General features: G+C 43.3%; 1 protein-coding gene and 8 gene segments (V, D, J or C); 7 read left to right on the top strand and 2 right to left on the bottom strand.

Moving 5' to 3' along the window:
• Positions 1-2,945: 2,945 nt before the first annotated feature.
• On the top strand, positions 2,946-4,955 carry LOC127465257 (Ig heavy chain V region 3-like). The segment is given in 2 exon segments: positions 2,946-3,169; positions 4,514-4,955. Coding segments are annotated over 2 exon segments (666 nt in total).
• Positions 4,956-5,493: 538 nt separating this feature from the next.
• On the top strand, positions 5,494-6,206 carry LOC127465256 (Ig heavy chain V region J539-like). The segment is given in 2 exon segments: positions 5,494-5,732; positions 5,840-6,206. Coding segments are annotated over 2 exon segments (606 nt in total).
• Positions 6,207-6,501: 295 nt separating this feature from the next.
• LOC127465255 (Ig heavy chain V region 914-like) lies at positions 6,502-7,169 on the top strand. The segment is given in 2 exon segments: positions 6,502-6,671; positions 6,779-7,169. Coding segments are annotated over 2 exon segments (561 nt in total).
• A 536-nt stretch (positions 7,170-7,705) lies between these two features.
• LOC127465254 (immunoglobulin heavy variable 3-23-like) lies at positions 7,706-8,485 on the top strand. The segment is given in 2 exon segments: positions 7,706-7,734; positions 7,924-8,485. Coding segments are annotated over 2 exon segments (591 nt in total).
• A 249-nt stretch (positions 8,486-8,734) lies between these two features.
• LOC127465253 (immunoglobulin heavy variable 3-20-like) lies at positions 8,735-9,130 on the bottom strand (the record flags this gene model as incomplete). The annotated part of the segment is given in 1 exon segment: positions 8,735-9,130. A coding segment is annotated over 1 exon segment (396 nt), but the record flags the coding sequence as incomplete, so codon positions are not given.
• Positions 9,131-9,132: 2 nt separating this feature from the next.
• Positions 9,133-9,498, top strand: LOC127465252 (immunoglobulin heavy variable 3-23-like; the record flags this gene model as incomplete). The annotated part of the segment is given in 1 exon segment: positions 9,133-9,498. A coding segment is annotated over 1 exon segment (366 nt), but the record flags the coding sequence as incomplete, so codon positions are not given.
• A 324-nt stretch (positions 9,499-9,822) lies between these two features.
• LOC127465251 (immunoglobulin heavy variable 3-64D-like) lies at positions 9,823-10,185 on the top strand. The segment is given in 1 exon segment: positions 9,823-10,185. A coding segment is annotated over 1 exon segment (363 nt).
• Positions 10,186-10,847: 662 nt separating this feature from the next.
• LOC127465250 (immunoglobulin heavy variable 3-64D-like) lies at positions 10,848-11,294 on the top strand (the record flags this gene model as incomplete). The annotated part of the segment is given in 1 exon segment: positions 10,848-11,294. A coding segment is annotated over 1 exon segment (447 nt), but the record flags the coding sequence as incomplete, so codon positions are not given.
• Positions 11,295-11,362: 68 nt separating this feature from the next.
• On the bottom strand, positions 11,363-12,383 carry LOC127465248 (immunoglobulin alpha-2 heavy chain-like). Its single transcript, XM_051775736.1, has 2 exons — positions 12,341-12,383; positions 11,363-11,934 (listed from the first exon to the last, which is right to left on the bottom strand). The coding sequence occupies exons 1-2, from the start codon at positions 12,381-12,383 to the stop codon at positions 11,363-11,365; spliced, it is 615 nt and encodes a 204-aa protein (XP_051631696.1).
• Between the last annotated feature and the right edge of the window lie 4,470 nt (positions 12,384-16,853).

Genomic DNA, 16,853 nt, shown 5'->3' with positions numbered 1-16,853 from the left:
TTTTGGTTGATTGGGGGGGTCGGTCACGGGTAATTAATTGGTTGATGGCGGATCAATTAAGTAATTACAGCTGTCCCGTTAATTGATTAATTAATCACTGGGGTGTTTAACGAATTAATCAGGGTTAAGGAGAGGGATCCGGTTAATTAGTTAATTGAAAAAAAATCGGGTGTTTAGGGAATTAATCGGGGTTAACGACAGGCATTCGGTTAATTAATTAATTAATTAATTAAAATATCAGTCAGGGGTAACCAATTAATTAATTGGTTGAGCCACTGGAACTAATTGCAGGTGTCCTGGTAATTAATTAATCGGTTGAGCCGTTGGAATTAATCACAGGAGGGCAATTAATCAATTGGGATTTATCACAGGTGCCCAGTTAATTAATTAATTAAAAAATCAGGTGTTTAGAGAATTAATCGGGGTTAATGACAGACATTCAGTCAATTAATTAATTAATTAAAATATCAGTCAGGGGTAATCACAGGTGGCCCGTTAGTTAATTGGTTTTGCCGCTGGAATTAATCACAGGCCTCCTGTTAATTAATTTATTGGTTGATTCCGTGGAATTAATGCTGGGATTAATCACAGAGCTCCAGATAATTAATTAATCAGTTAATTAATTAATTAAAAACTCAATCGGGCGTTTAATGAATTAATCAGGGTTAAGGATGGGTATCCAGTTAATTAATTAATTAAAATATCAGTCAGACTTTTAATGAATTAATCAGGGTTAATGACAGGGTGCAGTTAATTAATTAATTGACTGATCAATGGGAATTAATCACGGGGGTCAATCAATCAATAGGGATTAATCAAACGGGGTCAATTAACTAATTAATTGGTGTGGGTTAATCACAGGGGGGCAATTAATTAATTGGGATTTAGCACAGGGGGTCCTTTTAATTAATTGATCAATGGGGACAATTAACTAATTAATTAATCTGGGGGCAATGAATTGATTAATTAATGGAGATTAATCACAGGAGTCCAATTAATTAATCCATTGGCAACCGATTAAATAATTAATTAATCAATCTGGGCTGATGATGGGGACCCAAATAATTAATTAATCAGGATTAATCACAAGGGGGCCAATTAACAAATTAATTAATTGGGATTAATCGCAGGGGACCAGTTAATTAATTAATTTATTTATCAGGATTAATCACAGGCATCCAATGAATTAATTAATCAATCCATCAAGATTAATCACATGGGTCTAATTAATTAATTGGGGTTAATCACAATAATTAATCTGAGGATTAATGACAAAGGTCCAATTAATTAATAAATAAACCAATCAGGACTGATCACAGCTGTCCAATTAATCAATTAATTAGTGGTGATCTACCCCAGACGTCCAATGAATCCATTAATTAATTAACCAGAGTGTCCAAAGGGGATTAATTGCAGCTCTGGAGTTAATTACTGAACCGTGACTGCAGGTGTCCCGTTAATTAATTAATTAATTCCCCCAGATGTCCCCGAGGATCTACTGCAGGTGTCCAACTAATTAATTAATTAATTAACCGCGGCGCCTCCGGAGGATTAATCACCACAATGGGGCAAATTAATTATTTACAGTTAATTAAATCAATTTAATTAGTTAATTAATTATTTACCCTGATCAATTTAATCATTCTCCTTCCCCTCCTGATTAATTACCATCAATTAAATTAATTAATCACAACCCTGGGTTAATTATTTACCCCCCATTAATTTAATCCTGGCTCCTTTAATTAATTAATGCACTGAATTAATTAACCTCCGTGGCCCCCCTGGTCAATTAATGACGACTCTGGGGTCAATTAATTAATTAAATAGAAGTTCTGCAGAGGCCTTTTTATGTTGAATTAATTAATTACCCAGGAATAATTAATTAAGTAATTAAATTAATTTAATTCCAAACTCTGATTAATTAATTACCCCTAATTAAATAATTGTGGTCTCTGGATGGCCCCAATTATTTGTCCCTAATCAATTCATGACACTGATTAATTAATTAATTAATTGCACTGGGCTATTAATCCACAATCAATTATTTAAATTGATTAATTAATTGATTAATTTTATTAATTGTAGTCTCCACGGTTAATCGTTAATTAGTTGGGGAATTAATTAATGACCCCGAATTATTAAAGATTTATTAATTAATTAATTAATTAATTGATTTTGGCTCCCGGGAGGAGCCACCAGGGGGCGCAATTTTGGGGGAAAAAACCAGGATTTTGGGGGGAAAAATTGGGATTTTTTTGGGGGGTAAAAAACGGGATTTGGGGAACGAAAAGGGGGATTTGGGGGGAATTTCGTGGGGAAAGGAGTCGGGAATGAGGGAATTCCAGGGGGAAAGGGCGGGAATTCCCGCGGGAAATGGCGGGAAAAGTGGGAATTACCTTAGAAAATGGCGGGAAACGAGGGAATTTCATCAGGAAATGGTGGGAATTCCCTCAGAAAATGGAGGGAAAAGTGGGAATTGCCTGAGAAAATGGCGGGAAATGAGGGAATCGCCTCAGGAAATGGTGAGAAATGAGGGAATTCCCTCAGGAAATGGTGGGAAATCAAGGAAGTGCCTCAGAAAATGGCGGAAAATGAAGGAATTCCCTCACAAAATGGCGGCAAAAGAGGAAATTCCCTCAGAAAATGTCAGGAAAAGTGGGAATTCCCTCAGAAAATGGCAGGAATTGCCTCAGGAAATGGCGGGAAATGAAGGAATTGTCTCAGAAAATGGTGGAAAATGAAGGAATTCCCTCACAAAATGGAGGGAAATGAGGGAAGTCCCTCAGGAAATGGCGGGAATTGCCTCAGAAAATGGCGGGGAAAGTGGGAATTACCTTAGAAAATGGAGGGAAATGAGGGAATCACCTCAGGAAATGGCGGGAAATGAGGGAATTGCCTCAGAAAATGGTGGGAAATCAAGGAAGTGCCTCAGAAAATGGCGGAAAATGAAGGAATTCCCTCAGGAAATGTCAGGAAAAGTGGGAATTCCCTCAGGAAATGGCAGGAAAAGTGGGAATCGCCTCAGAAAATGGTTGAAAATCAAGGAATTCCCTCAGAAAATGGCGGGAAATGAGGGAATTGCCTCAGAAAATGGTGGGAATTCCCTCAGAAAATGGCGGGAAGTGCCTCAGAAAATGGTGGAAAATGAGGGAAGTCCCTCAGAAAATGGGTATAAATGAGGGAATTTTCTCAGAAAATTGGGATAAATGAGGGAATCTCCTCTGGAAATGGTGAAAAATCAAGGAAGTGCCTCAGAAAATGGCGAAAAAATTAAGGAATTCCCTCAGAAAATGGAGGGAAATGAGGGAATCACCTCAGGAAATGGCGGGAATTCCCTCAGAAAATGGCGGGAAAAGTGGGAATTACCTTAGAAAATGTCAGGAAATGAGGGAATTCCCTCAGAAAATTGGGATAAATGAGGGAATCTCCTCAGGAAATGGTGGAAAATCAAGGAAGTGCCTCAGAAAATGGCAAAAAAATGAAGGAATTCCCTCAGAAAACGGCGGGAAATGAGGGAATCACCTGAGAAAAAGGGGATAAATGAGGGAATTGCTTCATGGAATGGGAATAAATGAGGGAATTGCCTGAGGAAATGGCGGGAAAATGAGGGAATGGCCCCAAAAATGGCCGGAAACGACACAAGAGAGCCCCCCCCAAAAAAATGCCGTTTTTCAACAGAACGAACCCCTGAAAATCTGGGTTTGTTTTGCCAAAACCCTCCCCAAAGGTGGGGGAACCTCAGACCCGAAAAACAGACCCCAAAGGTGAAGTGTTGACCCAAAACACAACCGTTGGCCCCAAATCTCAACCGTTGACCCCAAATCTCCACCATTGACCCCAACTCTCAACCATTGACCTCAACTCTCAGCCGTTGACCCCAAATCTCAACCCATGACCCCAAATCTCGACCGTTGACCCCAAATCTCGACCGTTGACCCCAAATCTCAACCCATGACCCCAACTCTCAGCCATTGCCCCCAACTCTCAACCGGTGACCCCAAAACTCAACCCATGACCCCAAATCTCAACTGTTGACCCCAAATCTCAACCGTTGACCCCAAATCTCAACCATTGACCCCAAATCTCGACCGTTGACCCCAAATCTCAACCGTTGACCCCAAATCTCGACCGTTGACCCCAAATCTCCGCCATTGACCCCAACTCTCAACCATTGACCTCAACTCTCAGCCGTTGACCCCAAATCTCAACCCATGACCCCAAATCTCGACCGTTGACCCCAAATCTCGACCGTTGACCCCAAATCTCAACCCATGACCCCAACTCTCAGTCATTGACCCCAACTCTCAACCGGTGACCCCAGAACTCAACCCATGACCCCAAATCTCAACTGTTGACCCCAAATCTCAACCATTGACCCCAAATCTCACCTGTTGACCCCAAAACTCAAACGTTGACCCCAAATCTCAACCGTTGACCCCAAATCTCAACCGTTGACCCCAAATCTCAACCACTGACACCATCCTTGACCTTTTGCATATTTTGGGGTAAGAAGATTTAGATTTGGACCCTCTCAGCTGGGTCTTGACCCCCCGGCTCATCCCAATATTCCCGTTTCTCCCCCCGCAGGGCTGCGGGCGGCCGTGACCCTGGTGGAGTCCGGGGGTGACCTCAAGGCCCCGGGGGAGTCCCTGCGGCTCCTCTGCCGCGCCTCCGGCTTCACCTTCGGGGACTACACCATGTCCTGGGTGCGCCAGAGCCCCGGGAAGGGGCTGGAATTCGTGGCTGGGATCGGCATCGGTGGTGACATCGCCTACGCGCCGTCGGTGCGGGGCCGGTTCACCATCACCAGGGACAACGGGCAGAGCTCGGTGACGCTGCAGATGAACAACCTCAGGGAGGAGGATTCCAACACCTATTTCTGCGCCAGAAATGCTGGTGCTGCTGGTTATGGTCCTGAAGGTATCGATGCCCTTGGCGACATCCCCAAATCTTGACCAATGACCCCAAATCTCAAGCATTGAACCCAAATCTTGACCCTGGACCCCAAAGTCAACCACTGACCCAAAAGTCAACCCTTGACCCCAAATCTCAATCGTTGACCCCAAATCCTGATCAATGACCCAAATCTTGACCACTGACTCCAAATCTCAGCCATTGACCCAAATCTCAACTGTTGGCCCCAACCCTCCACCATTGACCCCAAATCTCTGCCCTCTGCCCCAAATCTCGACCCTTTGCCACAAGCCTTGGACAACGTTCCTGTTGGGCCAGCAGGTTTGGTCAGTGGCTGCAGTTTGAGTCAACGGTTGAGATTTGGGGTTAATGGTCAAGAGTTTGGGTCAACGGTTTTTATTTGGCCTCAGTGGTTGAGATTTTGGGTCAATGGTTCAGATTCAGGACAGGTGGGGACCCCACCAAATGCGTCGATACCATAAGCATCACCAGCACCGCCAGCATTAGCACGTTTGGCGTCAATGACTGAGATTTGAGGTCAACGGTTGCGTTTTGGGTCAATGGTTGAGATTTGGGTCAATGGTGGAGTTTGGGGTCAACGGTCAAGATTTGGGGTCAATGGTTCAGATTCTGAGTCATTGGTCAAGATTTGGGGATGCCGCCAAGGGCGTCGATACCTTCAGGACCATAACCAGCAGCACCAGCACGTTTGGCGCAGAAATAGGTGTTGGAATCCTCCTCCCTGAGGTTGTTCATCTGCAGCGTCACCGAGCTCTGCCCGTTGTCCCTGGTGATGGTGAACCGGCCCTGCACCGACGGCGCGTACTCGGTGTAACCACCAGCATTGTTGATCCCAGCGACCCATTCCAACCCCTTCCCGGGGCTCTGGCGCACCCAGTACATGGGGTAGCTTCCAAATGTGAAGCCGGAGGGCCGTGACCCTGGTGGAGTCCAGGGGTGACCTCAAGGCCCCGGGGGAGCCCCTGCGGCTCCTCTGCCGCGCCTCCGGCTTCACCTTCGCCAACTATGGAATGGGCTGGATGCGCCAGAGCCCCGGGAAGGGGCTGGAATTCGTTGCCAGTATCAGCAGCACTGGTGGTACCACCAGATACGCGCCGTCGGTGCAGGGCCGGTTCACCATCACCAGGGACAACGGGCAGAGCTCGGTGACGCTGCAGATGAACAACCTCAGGGAGGAGGATTCCAACACCTATTTCTGCGCCAAACATGCTGTTCCTGGTTGGAGTGCTGCTGAAGGTATCAACGCCCTTGGCAGCGTCCCCAAATCTTGACCAATGACCCCAAATCCGAACCATTGACCCCAAATCTTGACCGTTGATCCCAAACTCCACCATTGACCCAAATCTCAGCCACTGACCCAAAAGTCAACCCTTGACGCCAAATCTCAATCACTGACCCCAAATCGTGATCAATGACCCAAATCTTGACCACTCACTCCAGGTCTCAGTCGTTGACCCCAATCTCAACTGTTGGCCCCAACCCTCCACCATTGACCCCAAATCTCTACCCCCTACCCCAAATCTCGACCCTTTCAAAGGATTCTTGGGCACTGCTGGGTTTGGGCCAATGGGTTGGGTCAAGGAGGTCGGTAACATGAGCAGAATCAGCATTTCCACCATTGAAATGTTTGGCACAGAAATAGGTGTTGGAATCCTCCTCCCTGAGGTTGTTCATCTGCAGCGTCACCGAGCTCTGCCCGTTGTCCCTGGTGATGGTGAACCGGCCCTGCACCGACGGCGCGTACTCGGTGTAACCACCAGCATTGTTGATCCCAGCGACCCATTCCAGCCCCTTCCCGGGGCTCTGGCGCACCCAGTACATGGGGTAGCTTCCAAATGTGAAGCCGGAGGGCCGTGACCCTGGTGGATTCCGGGGGTGACCTCAAGGCCCCAGGGGAGTCCCTGTGGCTCCTCTGCCGCGCCTCCGGCTTCACCTTCGCCAACTACCCCATGTACTGGGTGCGCCAGAGCCCCGGGAAGGGGCTGGAATGGGTCGCTGGGATCAGCAGCAGTGGTAGCACCATCTACGCGCCGTCGGTGCGGGGCCGGTTCACCATCACCAGGGACAACGGGCAGAGCTCGGTGACGCTGCAGATGAACAACCTCAGGGGGGAGGATTCCAACACCTATTTCTGTGCCAAAGCTGCTGGTGCTGGTTGGAGTGCTGCTGAAGGTATCGACGCCCTTGGCGACATCCCCAAATCTTGGCCAATGACTCCAAATCTGAACCATTGACCCCAAATCTTGACCGTTGACCCCAAACTCCACCATTGACCCAAATCTCAACCACTGACCCCAAATCTCAATCATTGACCCCACATCTTGCCCAACGACCCAAATATTGACCATTGACTCCAAGTCTCAGCTGTTGACCCAAAATCCCAACTGTTGACCCAAATCTCAACCCTTGACCCCAAATCTTTGCCCTCTGCCCCAAATCTCGACCCTTTCCCAAAAACCTGGAGCAGTGCTGGGTTTGGGCCAATGGGTTGGGTCAAGGGTTGATATTTGGGGCCAAACATTGAGAACTGGGGCAAAACCAGCCCAAGGCCGGGACCAACGACCGAGAGCTGGGTGTGAAGGGTGGAGGTTTGGGGGGAGGGTCTGGGGTTTGGGGTCAGGTGAAGACCTCGCCAAGGGCGTCGATACCACCAACAGCACTCCAACCAGCACCAGTATAAGCATTTCTGGCGCAGAAATAGGTGTTGGAATCCTCCTCCCTGAGGTTGTTCATCTGCAGCGTCACCGAGCTCTGCCCGTTGTCCCTGGCGATGGTGAACCGGCCCCGCACCGACGGCGCGTAACCGGTCCAACCAGCATTGCTGTGGATCCCAGTAACGTATTCCAGCCCCTTCCCGGGGCTCTGGTGCACCCAGAACATTCAGTAGTTGGCAAAGGTGAAGCCGGAGGCGCGGCAGAGGAGCCGCAGGGACTCCCCCGGGGCCTTGAGGTCACCCCCAAATCTCCACCATGTTCCCGACCCTCCCAGGTGGGTCTTGACCCCCCGAACTCACCCCGATATTCCCTTTTCTCCCCCCGCAGGGCTGCGGGCGGCCGTGACCCTGGTGGAGTCCGGGGGTGACCTCAAGGCCCCGGGGGAGTCCCTGCGGCTCCTCTGCCGCGCCTCCGGCTTCACCTTCAGCAGCTACGCCATGCAGTGGGTGCGCCAGAGCCCCGGGAAGGGGCTGGAGTGGGTCGCTGGGATCGATGCTGGTGGTACCACCGCCTACGCGCCGTCGGTGAAGGGCCGGTTCACCATGGCCAGGGACAACGGGCAGAGCTCAGTGACGCTGCAGATGAACAACCTGAGGGAGGAGGATTCCAACACCTATTTCTGCGCCAAACGTGCTGGTTGGGGTGGTGCTGGTGATGCCTATGGTATCGACCCCCTTGACGGGGTCCCCACCTGTCCCCAAACCCCAGACCCTCCCCCCAAACCTCCACCCTTCTCACCCAGCTCTCGGTCGTTGGTCCTGAGTTTGGACTGGTTTTCCACAAATCACAACTTCTTGTCCCAAATCTCAACCGTTGACCTGAATCAGAACCACTGACCCAAAATCTCAACCACTGAGACCAAATATAAACCATCGACCCAAACTCTTGACCATTAACCCCAAACCTCAACCACTGACCTGAAACCTCAGCTGTTGACCCCAAATCTTTACTGTTGACCCCAAATCTCAACCCTTGACTCAAACTGCAGCCACTGACCAAACCTGTTGGCCCAAAAGGAACGTTGTCCATGGCTTGTGGCAAAGGGTCAAGATTTGGGGCAGAGGGTAAAGATTTGGGGTCAATAGTTAGGGATTTGGGGTCAATAGTTGAGAATTGGGGCACAACCAGCCCAAGGTTGGGACCAACGACCGAGAGCTGGGTGTGAAGGGTGGAGGTTTGGGAGGAGGGTCTCGGCTTTGGGGACAGGTGGGGGCCCCAACAAGGGCGTCGATACCAGTAGCACCAGCAGCACCAGCATCAGCACTTTTGGTGCAGAAATAGGTGTTGGAATCCTCCTCCCTGAGGTTGTTCATCTGCAGCGTCACCGAGCTCTGCCCGTTGTCCCTGGTGATGGTGAACCGGCCCTGCACCGACAGCGCGTAGCCGGTCCAACCACCATTGCTGTTGATCCCAGCAACGTTTTCCAACCCCTTCCCGGGGCTCTGGCGCACCCACTGCATCCCGTGGTTGCTGAAGGTGAAGCCGGAGGGCTGTGGCCCTGGTGGAGTCCGGGGGTGACCTCAAGGCCCCGGGGGAGTCCCTGCAGCTCCTCTGCCGCGCCTCCGGCTTCACCTTCGCCAACTACCCCATGTTCTGGGTGCACCAGAGCCCCGGGAAGGGGCTGGAATTCGTTGCTGGGATCAGCAACAGTGGTGGTACCACCAGATACGCGCCGTCGGTGCAGGGCCGGTTCACCATCACCAGGGACAACGGGCAGAGCTCGGTGACGCTGCAGATGAACAACCTCAGGGAGGAGGATTCCAACACCTATTTCTGCGCCAGAAGTGCTGGTACTGGTTGGGCTGGTGCGAAAGGTATCGATGTCCTTGGCAGCGTCCCCAAATCTTGACCAATGACCCCAAATCCGAACCACTGACCCCAAATCTTGACCGTTGATCCCAAACTCCACTATTGACCCAAATCTCAGCCACTGACCCAAAACGCAACCGTTGACCCTCAAATTCAACCGTTGACCCAAATCTCAACCACTGACCTCAACCTTGACCTTTTGAATAATTTCGGGCACTGAGATTGAGGTTTGGGGCCGATGGTGGACACTTGACGTTAAACCAGTTGAGTTTTGGGACAGAACCAGTCACTGGGAAGGTTCCAGCCCTCGCAGGAGGGTCTTCATCCCCCGGTTCACCCCAATATTCCCTTTTCTCCACCCGTCATGACCCTGGTGGAGTCCGGGGGTGACCTCAAGGCCCCGGGGGAGTCCCTGCGGCTCCTCTGCACAACCTCCGGCTTCACCTTCAGCAGTTATGGGATGCAGTGGGTGCGCCAGAGCCCCGGGAAGGGGCTGGAATATGTTGCTGGGATCAACAGCAATGGTGGCAGCACCTACTACGCGCCGTCGGTGAAGGGCCGGTTCACCATGGCCAGGGACAACGGGCAGAGCTCGGTGACGCTGCAGATGAACAACCTCAGGGGGGAGGATTCCGCCACCTATTTCTGCGCCAAACGTTACAATGCTGGTGGTGCTGGTGGTGCCAATGGTATCGATGCCCTTGTTGGGGTCCCCACCTGTCCCTAAACCCCAGACTCTCCCCCCAAATCTCCACCTTTTGACCCAAATCACAACCATTGACCCCAAACCTCAACCATCGACCCCAATTCCCAAACACTGACCCCGAACCTCAACCATTGACCCACCTGATTGGCCCAAACCCAGCACTGTCCAAGGCTTTTGGGAAAGGGTCAGGATTTGGGGCAGGGGGCAGAGATTTGGGGTTGGTGGTTGAGATTTGACAACAATGGTTGAGAAGTGGGGTCGACAACCGAGAACTGGGTCCGAAGAGTTGGGGTTTGGGGCCAAAGGTTGAGATTGGGGGCAAAACCAGCCCAAGGTGGGGACCAACGACCGAGAGCTGGGTGTGAAGGGTGGAGGTTTGGGGGGAGGGTCTGGGGTTTGGGGACAGGTGGGGACCTCACCAGGAGGGTTGGTACAACCATCAGCAAAACTATAACCACCATCAGCACTTTTGGCGCAGAAATAGGTGTTGGAATCCTCCTCCCTGAGGTTGTTCATCTGCAGCGTCACCGAGCTCTGCCCGTTGTCCCTGGTGATGGTGAACCGGCCCTTCACCGATGGCGCGTACCAGGTGCCACCACCAGTGTTGGTGATCCCAGCGACCCACTCCAGCCCCTTCCCGGGGCTCTGGCGCACCCACTGCATGCCGTAGTCACTGAAGGTGAAGCCGGAGGGCCGTGACCCTGGTGGAGTCCGGGGGTGACCTCAAGGCCCCGGGGGAGTCCCTGCGGCTCCTCTGCACAACCTCCGGCTTCACCTTCGGGGACTACACCATGTACTGGGTGCGCCAGAGCCCCGGGAAGGGGCTGGAATTCGTTGCCAGTATCAACAGCAACGGTGGTACCACCAGCTACGCGCCGTCGGTGCAGGGCCGGTTCACCATGGCCAGGGACAACGGGCAGAGCTCGGTGACGCTGCAGATGAACAACCTCAGGGGGGAGGATTCCAACACCTATTTCTGCGCCAGAAATGCTGTTGGTGGTTCGAATAATGGCGATGGTATCGACCCCCTTGGCGGGGCCCTCACCTGTCCCCAAAGCCCAGACCCTCCCCCCAAACCTCCACTCTTTGGACCCGGATCAGAACCATTGACCCAAAATCTTGACCATTGACCCAAATCTCAACCCTTGACCCCAAATCTGAACAACTGACCCCAAACCTCAACCGTGGAACCCAAATCTCAACCCTTGACCCCAAATCGCAACCATTGACCCAAAACTCCACCGTTGACCACAAATGTCAACTGTTGGCCCCAAAATCTCAACCGTTGACCCCGAAATCTCAACCGATTCAGGTCAATGGTTGACGTTTGGGGCCAAAGGTTGAGAATTGGGGCAAAACCAGCCCAAGGTGGGGACCAACGACCCAGAGCTGGGTGAGAAGGGTGGAGGTTTGGGGGGAGGGTCTGGGGTTTGGGGACCCCGCCAAGGGCGTCGATACCATAGGCACCATAACCATGAGCACGAGCGCTGCTGGCGCAGAAATAGGTGTTGGAATCCTCCTCCCTGAGGTTGTTCATCTGCAGCGTCACCGAGCTCTGCCCGTTGTCCCTGGTGATGGTGAACCGGCCCCGCACCGACGGCGCGTAGTAGGTCCAGCCTTCCTTGTGGATACTTCCGACCCACTCCAGCCCCTTCCCGGGGCTCTGGCGCACCCAGTTCATGGTGCAGTCGGCGAAGGTGAAGCAGGAGGCGCGGCAGAGGAGCCACAGGGACTCCCCCGGGGCCTTGAGGTCAACCGTTGGCCCCAATTCTCAACCAGTGTTCCCAAATCTCAACTGTTGACCCCAAATCTCAACCGTTGACCCCAAATCTCAACCATTGACCCCAAATCTCAACCGTTGACCCCAAATCTCAACCGTTGACCCCAAATTTCAAACTTTGACCCCAAATCTCAACTGTTGACCCCAAATCTCAACCCTTGACCCCAAATCTCAACCAGTTTTCCCAAATCTCAACTGTTGACCCCAATTCTCAACCGTTGACCCCAAATCTCAACTGTTGACCCCAAATCTCAGCCGTTGACCCCAAATCTCAACCGTTGACCCCAAATTTCAAACTTTGACCCCAAATCTCAACTGTTGACCCCAAATCTCAACTGTTGACCCCAATTCTCAACCGTTGACCCCAAATCTCAACTGTTGACCCCAAATCTCAACCAATGTTCCCAAATCTCAACTGTTGACCCCAAATCTCGACCATCGACCTTAATTCCCCAGCATTGACCCCAAACCTCAACTATTGACCAACCCGTTGACCCAAACCCGGCACTGCCCAAGGCTTTTGGGAAAGGGTCGAGATTTCGGGCAGAGGGCAGAGATTTGGGGTCAATGGTTGAGATTTGGGGTCAATGGTTGAGATTTGGGGTCAGTGGTCAAAATTTGGGGTCAGTGGTCAAAATTTGGGGTCAGTGGCTTAAATTTGGGGTCAGTGGTTGAAATTTGGGGTGGACGGTTTAGATTTGGGGTCAATGGTCAAGATTTAGAGTAAATGGTCAAGATTTGGGGTCAATGGTCGAGATTTGGGGTCAGCTGTCAAAATTTGGGGTCAGTGGTCAAAATTTGGGGTCAGTGGTCAAAATTTGGGATCAGTGGTTGAAATTTGGGGTGAACGGTTGAGATTTGGGGTCAGTGATCGACATTTGGGGGCCAAAGTCGAGCTCAGGGGCCAAAACATTCCAGATTTGGGGCAAGAGTCGGGATTTGGGGCCGAAGGTCGGGAATTGGGGCCAAAGGTCGGGAATTGGGACCAGAGGTCGGGATTTGGGGCCAAAGGTCGGGATTTGGGGCCAAATGTCGGGATTTGGGGCCGATCCAGCCCCAGGTCGGGACCGAAGACCCAATTCCGACAAAATCTCAACCTGCCACTCTTTTTTTTGCCCCAAATCTCGACTTTCGGCCCCGAAATCCCCGCGGGGGGGAGGGGGAGGGGCCCCGAAAGCTGCAGCTGCCGCGAAAACCCCGAGAGCGAAACAGTTCTGGGCCAAAAAAAGGCCTTTTCGGGACTCTCGGGTGGGTTGGGGGAAGTCCCAAAAGGGGCGGGGTTTGGGCCCGAAAAGGGGGCGGGGCCTGGTCCAGAAAATGGGCGGAAAAGGGGCCGATTTGGGTCAGTTCGGCCCCTTTCGGGGACTTTTCGTCCCGAGGAGCTTCGTCATTTTTAATTTAATTTAATTTTGTTTTATTTTAATCGGGTTTTATTAATTTAATTGCTTTATATTGAAGTTTGTTTATTTAGGGTTGTATTTTATTTTATTTTATTTTATTTTATTTTATTTTATTGTATTTTATTTTATTTTATTTTATTTTATTTCATTTTATTTCATTTTATTTTAATTTAATTTATTTTATTTATATAGAATTTTATGGAATTATATTTTATTTGTTTGATTTATATTCAATTTTATATATTGTGTTTTATTAGTTAGTTTTATTTATTTTTAATTTTACATATTTAAAGTAATATTTGATTTTATTTAGTTTTAATCGGGTTTTATTAATTTAATTGCTTTATATTGAAGTTTATTTAATTTATTTAGGGTTGTATTTTATTTTATTTCATTTTATTTTATTTTATTTTATTTTATTTTATTTTATTTTATTTTATTTTATTTCATTTTATTTTATTTTATTTTATTTTATTTCATTTCATTTCATTTTATTTTATTTTATTTTATTTTATTTTATTTCATTTTATTTTATTTTATTTCATTTTACTTTAATTTAATTTATTTTATTTATATAGAATTTTACGGAATTATATTTTATTTGTTTAATTTATATTCAATTTTATATATTGTGTTTTATTACTTAGTTTTATTTATTTTTAATTTTACATATTTAAAGTAATATTTGATTTTATTTAATTTTAATCGGGTTTTATTAATTTAATTGCTTTATATTGAAGTTTATTTATTTAGGGTTGTGTTTTATTTTATTTCATTTCATTTTACTTTATTTTATTTCATTTTATTTTAATTTAATTTATTTTATTTATATAGAATGTTATGGATTTATATTTTATTTTATTGGTTTTATTTATATTGAATTTTATATATTATGTTTTATTACTTAGTTTTATTTATTTTTAATTTTATTTATTTAAAGTCATATTTTATTTTATTTATTTTATGTATATTGAACTTTATTTATTTATAGTTGTATTTTAATTTACTTTATTTTATTTATATTGAATTTTTTGGATTTATATTTTATTTTAATGGTTTTATTTACCTTGAAATTTATTTTTTTTATAGTTATACTTTATTTTATTGGTTTTATTTACATTGAAATTTATTTTTTAAAGTTATGTTTTATTTTATTTATTTATATTGAATTTTATTTATTTATATTTTGTTTTTATTATATTGAATTTTATTTATTTATAGTTGTATTTTATTTTATTTAATTTATATTGAATTTTCTGGATTTACATTTTATTTTATTGGTTTTATTTATATTGAAATTTATTTATTTATAGTCGTATTTTGTTTTATTTTATTTTATTTTATTTTATTTATATTGAATTTTATGTATTTATATTTCATTTTATTTGTTTCATTTATATTGACTTTTATTTAATTTATTTTATTTTATCGGTTTTATGTATAATGAATTGTTTTTCATTATAAACTTTAATTATATTACTGGTTATATTTTAAATTAATTATTATTATTTTTTATTATGATTTTTAATCCTTATTTTTAATTGAGATTTTAAATTATTATTTAAACTTGGTTTTAATTATGAATTTTACTCACTGATTATACTTTAAATTAATTATTTATTATTAAATTAATTTTTATTATGGTTTTTAATTCTTATTTTTAATTGAGATTTTAAATTACTATTTAAAATTGGTTTTAATGATGAATTTTACTCATTGATTACAATTTAAATTAATTATTTATGATTAATTTATTTTTTATTCTGACTTTTAATCCTGATTTTTAATTGAGATTTTTTAATTACTAATTTAAATTGGTTTTAATTATAAATTTTAATTATATTATTACTTATATTTTAAATTATTAATTTCTTACTAATTTATCTTTATTGTTATTTTTAATAATTTTTAATTGAAATTTTTTATTACTATTTTAAATTATTTGTAATTATTAATTTTAATGATATTAAATTATTTTATTATTTTATAATTTAAATTTTACAATTTAAATTTAAATTATTTATTATTAAGAATTTATTTTTATTACGATTTTAAAAATTATTTTTGAGATTTTTAAGTCCTTTTACTCATATTATTGATCAGACTTTAAATTGATTATTAATTTATTAATTATTAATTTAATTGATTATAATTAATTTATTTTTACAACGATTTCAATCCTTATTTTTAATTGAGATTTTAAAGTACTATTTGAAATAATTCTTAATTGCGAATTTTACTCATATTATTGATCAGATTTTAAATTAATTATTAATTTATTAATTATTAACTTATTATTATTAATTTATTTTTAAAAAATTCTTATTTTTAATGATTGTTTTAAATTCTCTTTTCCCTCCCCTTTATTTTCATTAATTCCTCCTTTTCCGACTTTTAATTTATTTGGATTTTACTTCCAATTAATCGAATTTTAATCCAATTTCGCTTAAATTTATTAATTCCAATTAATTTTTACTTTATTCGGATTTTACTTCCAGTTAATTGATTTCGTAAAAATTTATTAATTCCAATTAATTTTTCTCTCATTAAATCCCCGACTTCGACAACCTGGGACAGTTTTTAATCCGATTTTTAATTTTAATTTTTCATTTTAATTTTTAATCAGATTTTTAATTTTAATTTTTAATTTTAATTTTCAATCAGATTTTTAATTTTAATTTTTAATCATATTTTAATTTTAATTTTCAATCATGTTTTTAATTTGAAATTTTAATTTTAATTTCTAATCAGATTTTTAATTTTAATTTTTAATCAGATTTTTAATTTTTATTTTTAATTTTAATTTTTAATTTTAATTTTTAATTTTAATAAGTTTTAATTTTATTTGAGTTTTATTCACCATTTATTAATTATTATTATATTTTTATTTTATTTTATTTTATTTTCTTATTCCTTGTTATCATTATTTCCCATAATTTTTAGTTCTATTAAAAAAAATATAATTTGAACATTTTATGTGTAAATAAATAAAGACTTAAAATCTAAAATATATTTATTATTTTAATTAAATTCCTGCCACTTTACTCTCGATTTTTAACTCCATTAAAGCCGTTTTTATTTAATATTTTTATTGATATTTATTACTTTATTAATGTGTAATATTTTTATTACTGTTTAAATTTTTATTAATGTTTACTATTTTTATTAATGTTTACTATTTTTATTAATGTTTAATATTTTAATTAATTTTAGTAATTCTGTGATTTTTTTCTGGGTTAAATTCAATAAAAATTAATTCAATTTTAAGTTTATTTCCCTGAGTTTGTTCTTGGCGTCTGTCGAAGTTTTTTGCCCTTTCTGGGTTATTTTTGCGACCATTAATAAAGTTTTATATTTAATTATTTCTCCACTCCGGGTTTGAGTCCCAAGCGTTAGAAAAGTTTATTTTCATTCATTATTTTATTTATTAGATTTTAGTTATTGGCTTATTTTTTATATAACTTATTTTATATTATTTATTCTTTTAATTTTATTATATTACTTATATT

Source organism: Manacus candei, unplaced genomic scaffold, assembly GCF_025592945.1.
Source record: "Manacus candei isolate 608988 ecotype Guabito, Panama unplaced genomic scaffold, ASM2559294v1 h1tg000348l, whole genome shotgun sequence".
NCBI classification, from domain to species: domain Eukaryota; kingdom Metazoa; phylum Chordata; class Aves; order Passeriformes; family Pipridae; genus Manacus; species Manacus candei.
Note: the sequence above shows the minus strand (reverse complement) of the source record. Positions and strands in the feature narration are given on the sequence as shown.

What these genes read in the sequence shown, in the direction of transcription:
- LOC127465248 (XM_051775736.1), bottom strand. Translation starts at nt 12,383, where the DNA reads ATGGTCGAGATTTGGGGTCAACAGTTGAGATTTGGGAACATTG. An exon ending in GTTGAGATTTGGGAACATTG is followed by an intron (nt 11,935 to 12,340) that starts GTTGAGATTTGG and finishes ACACTGGTTGAG; the next exon opens with AATTGGGGCCAACGGTTGAC.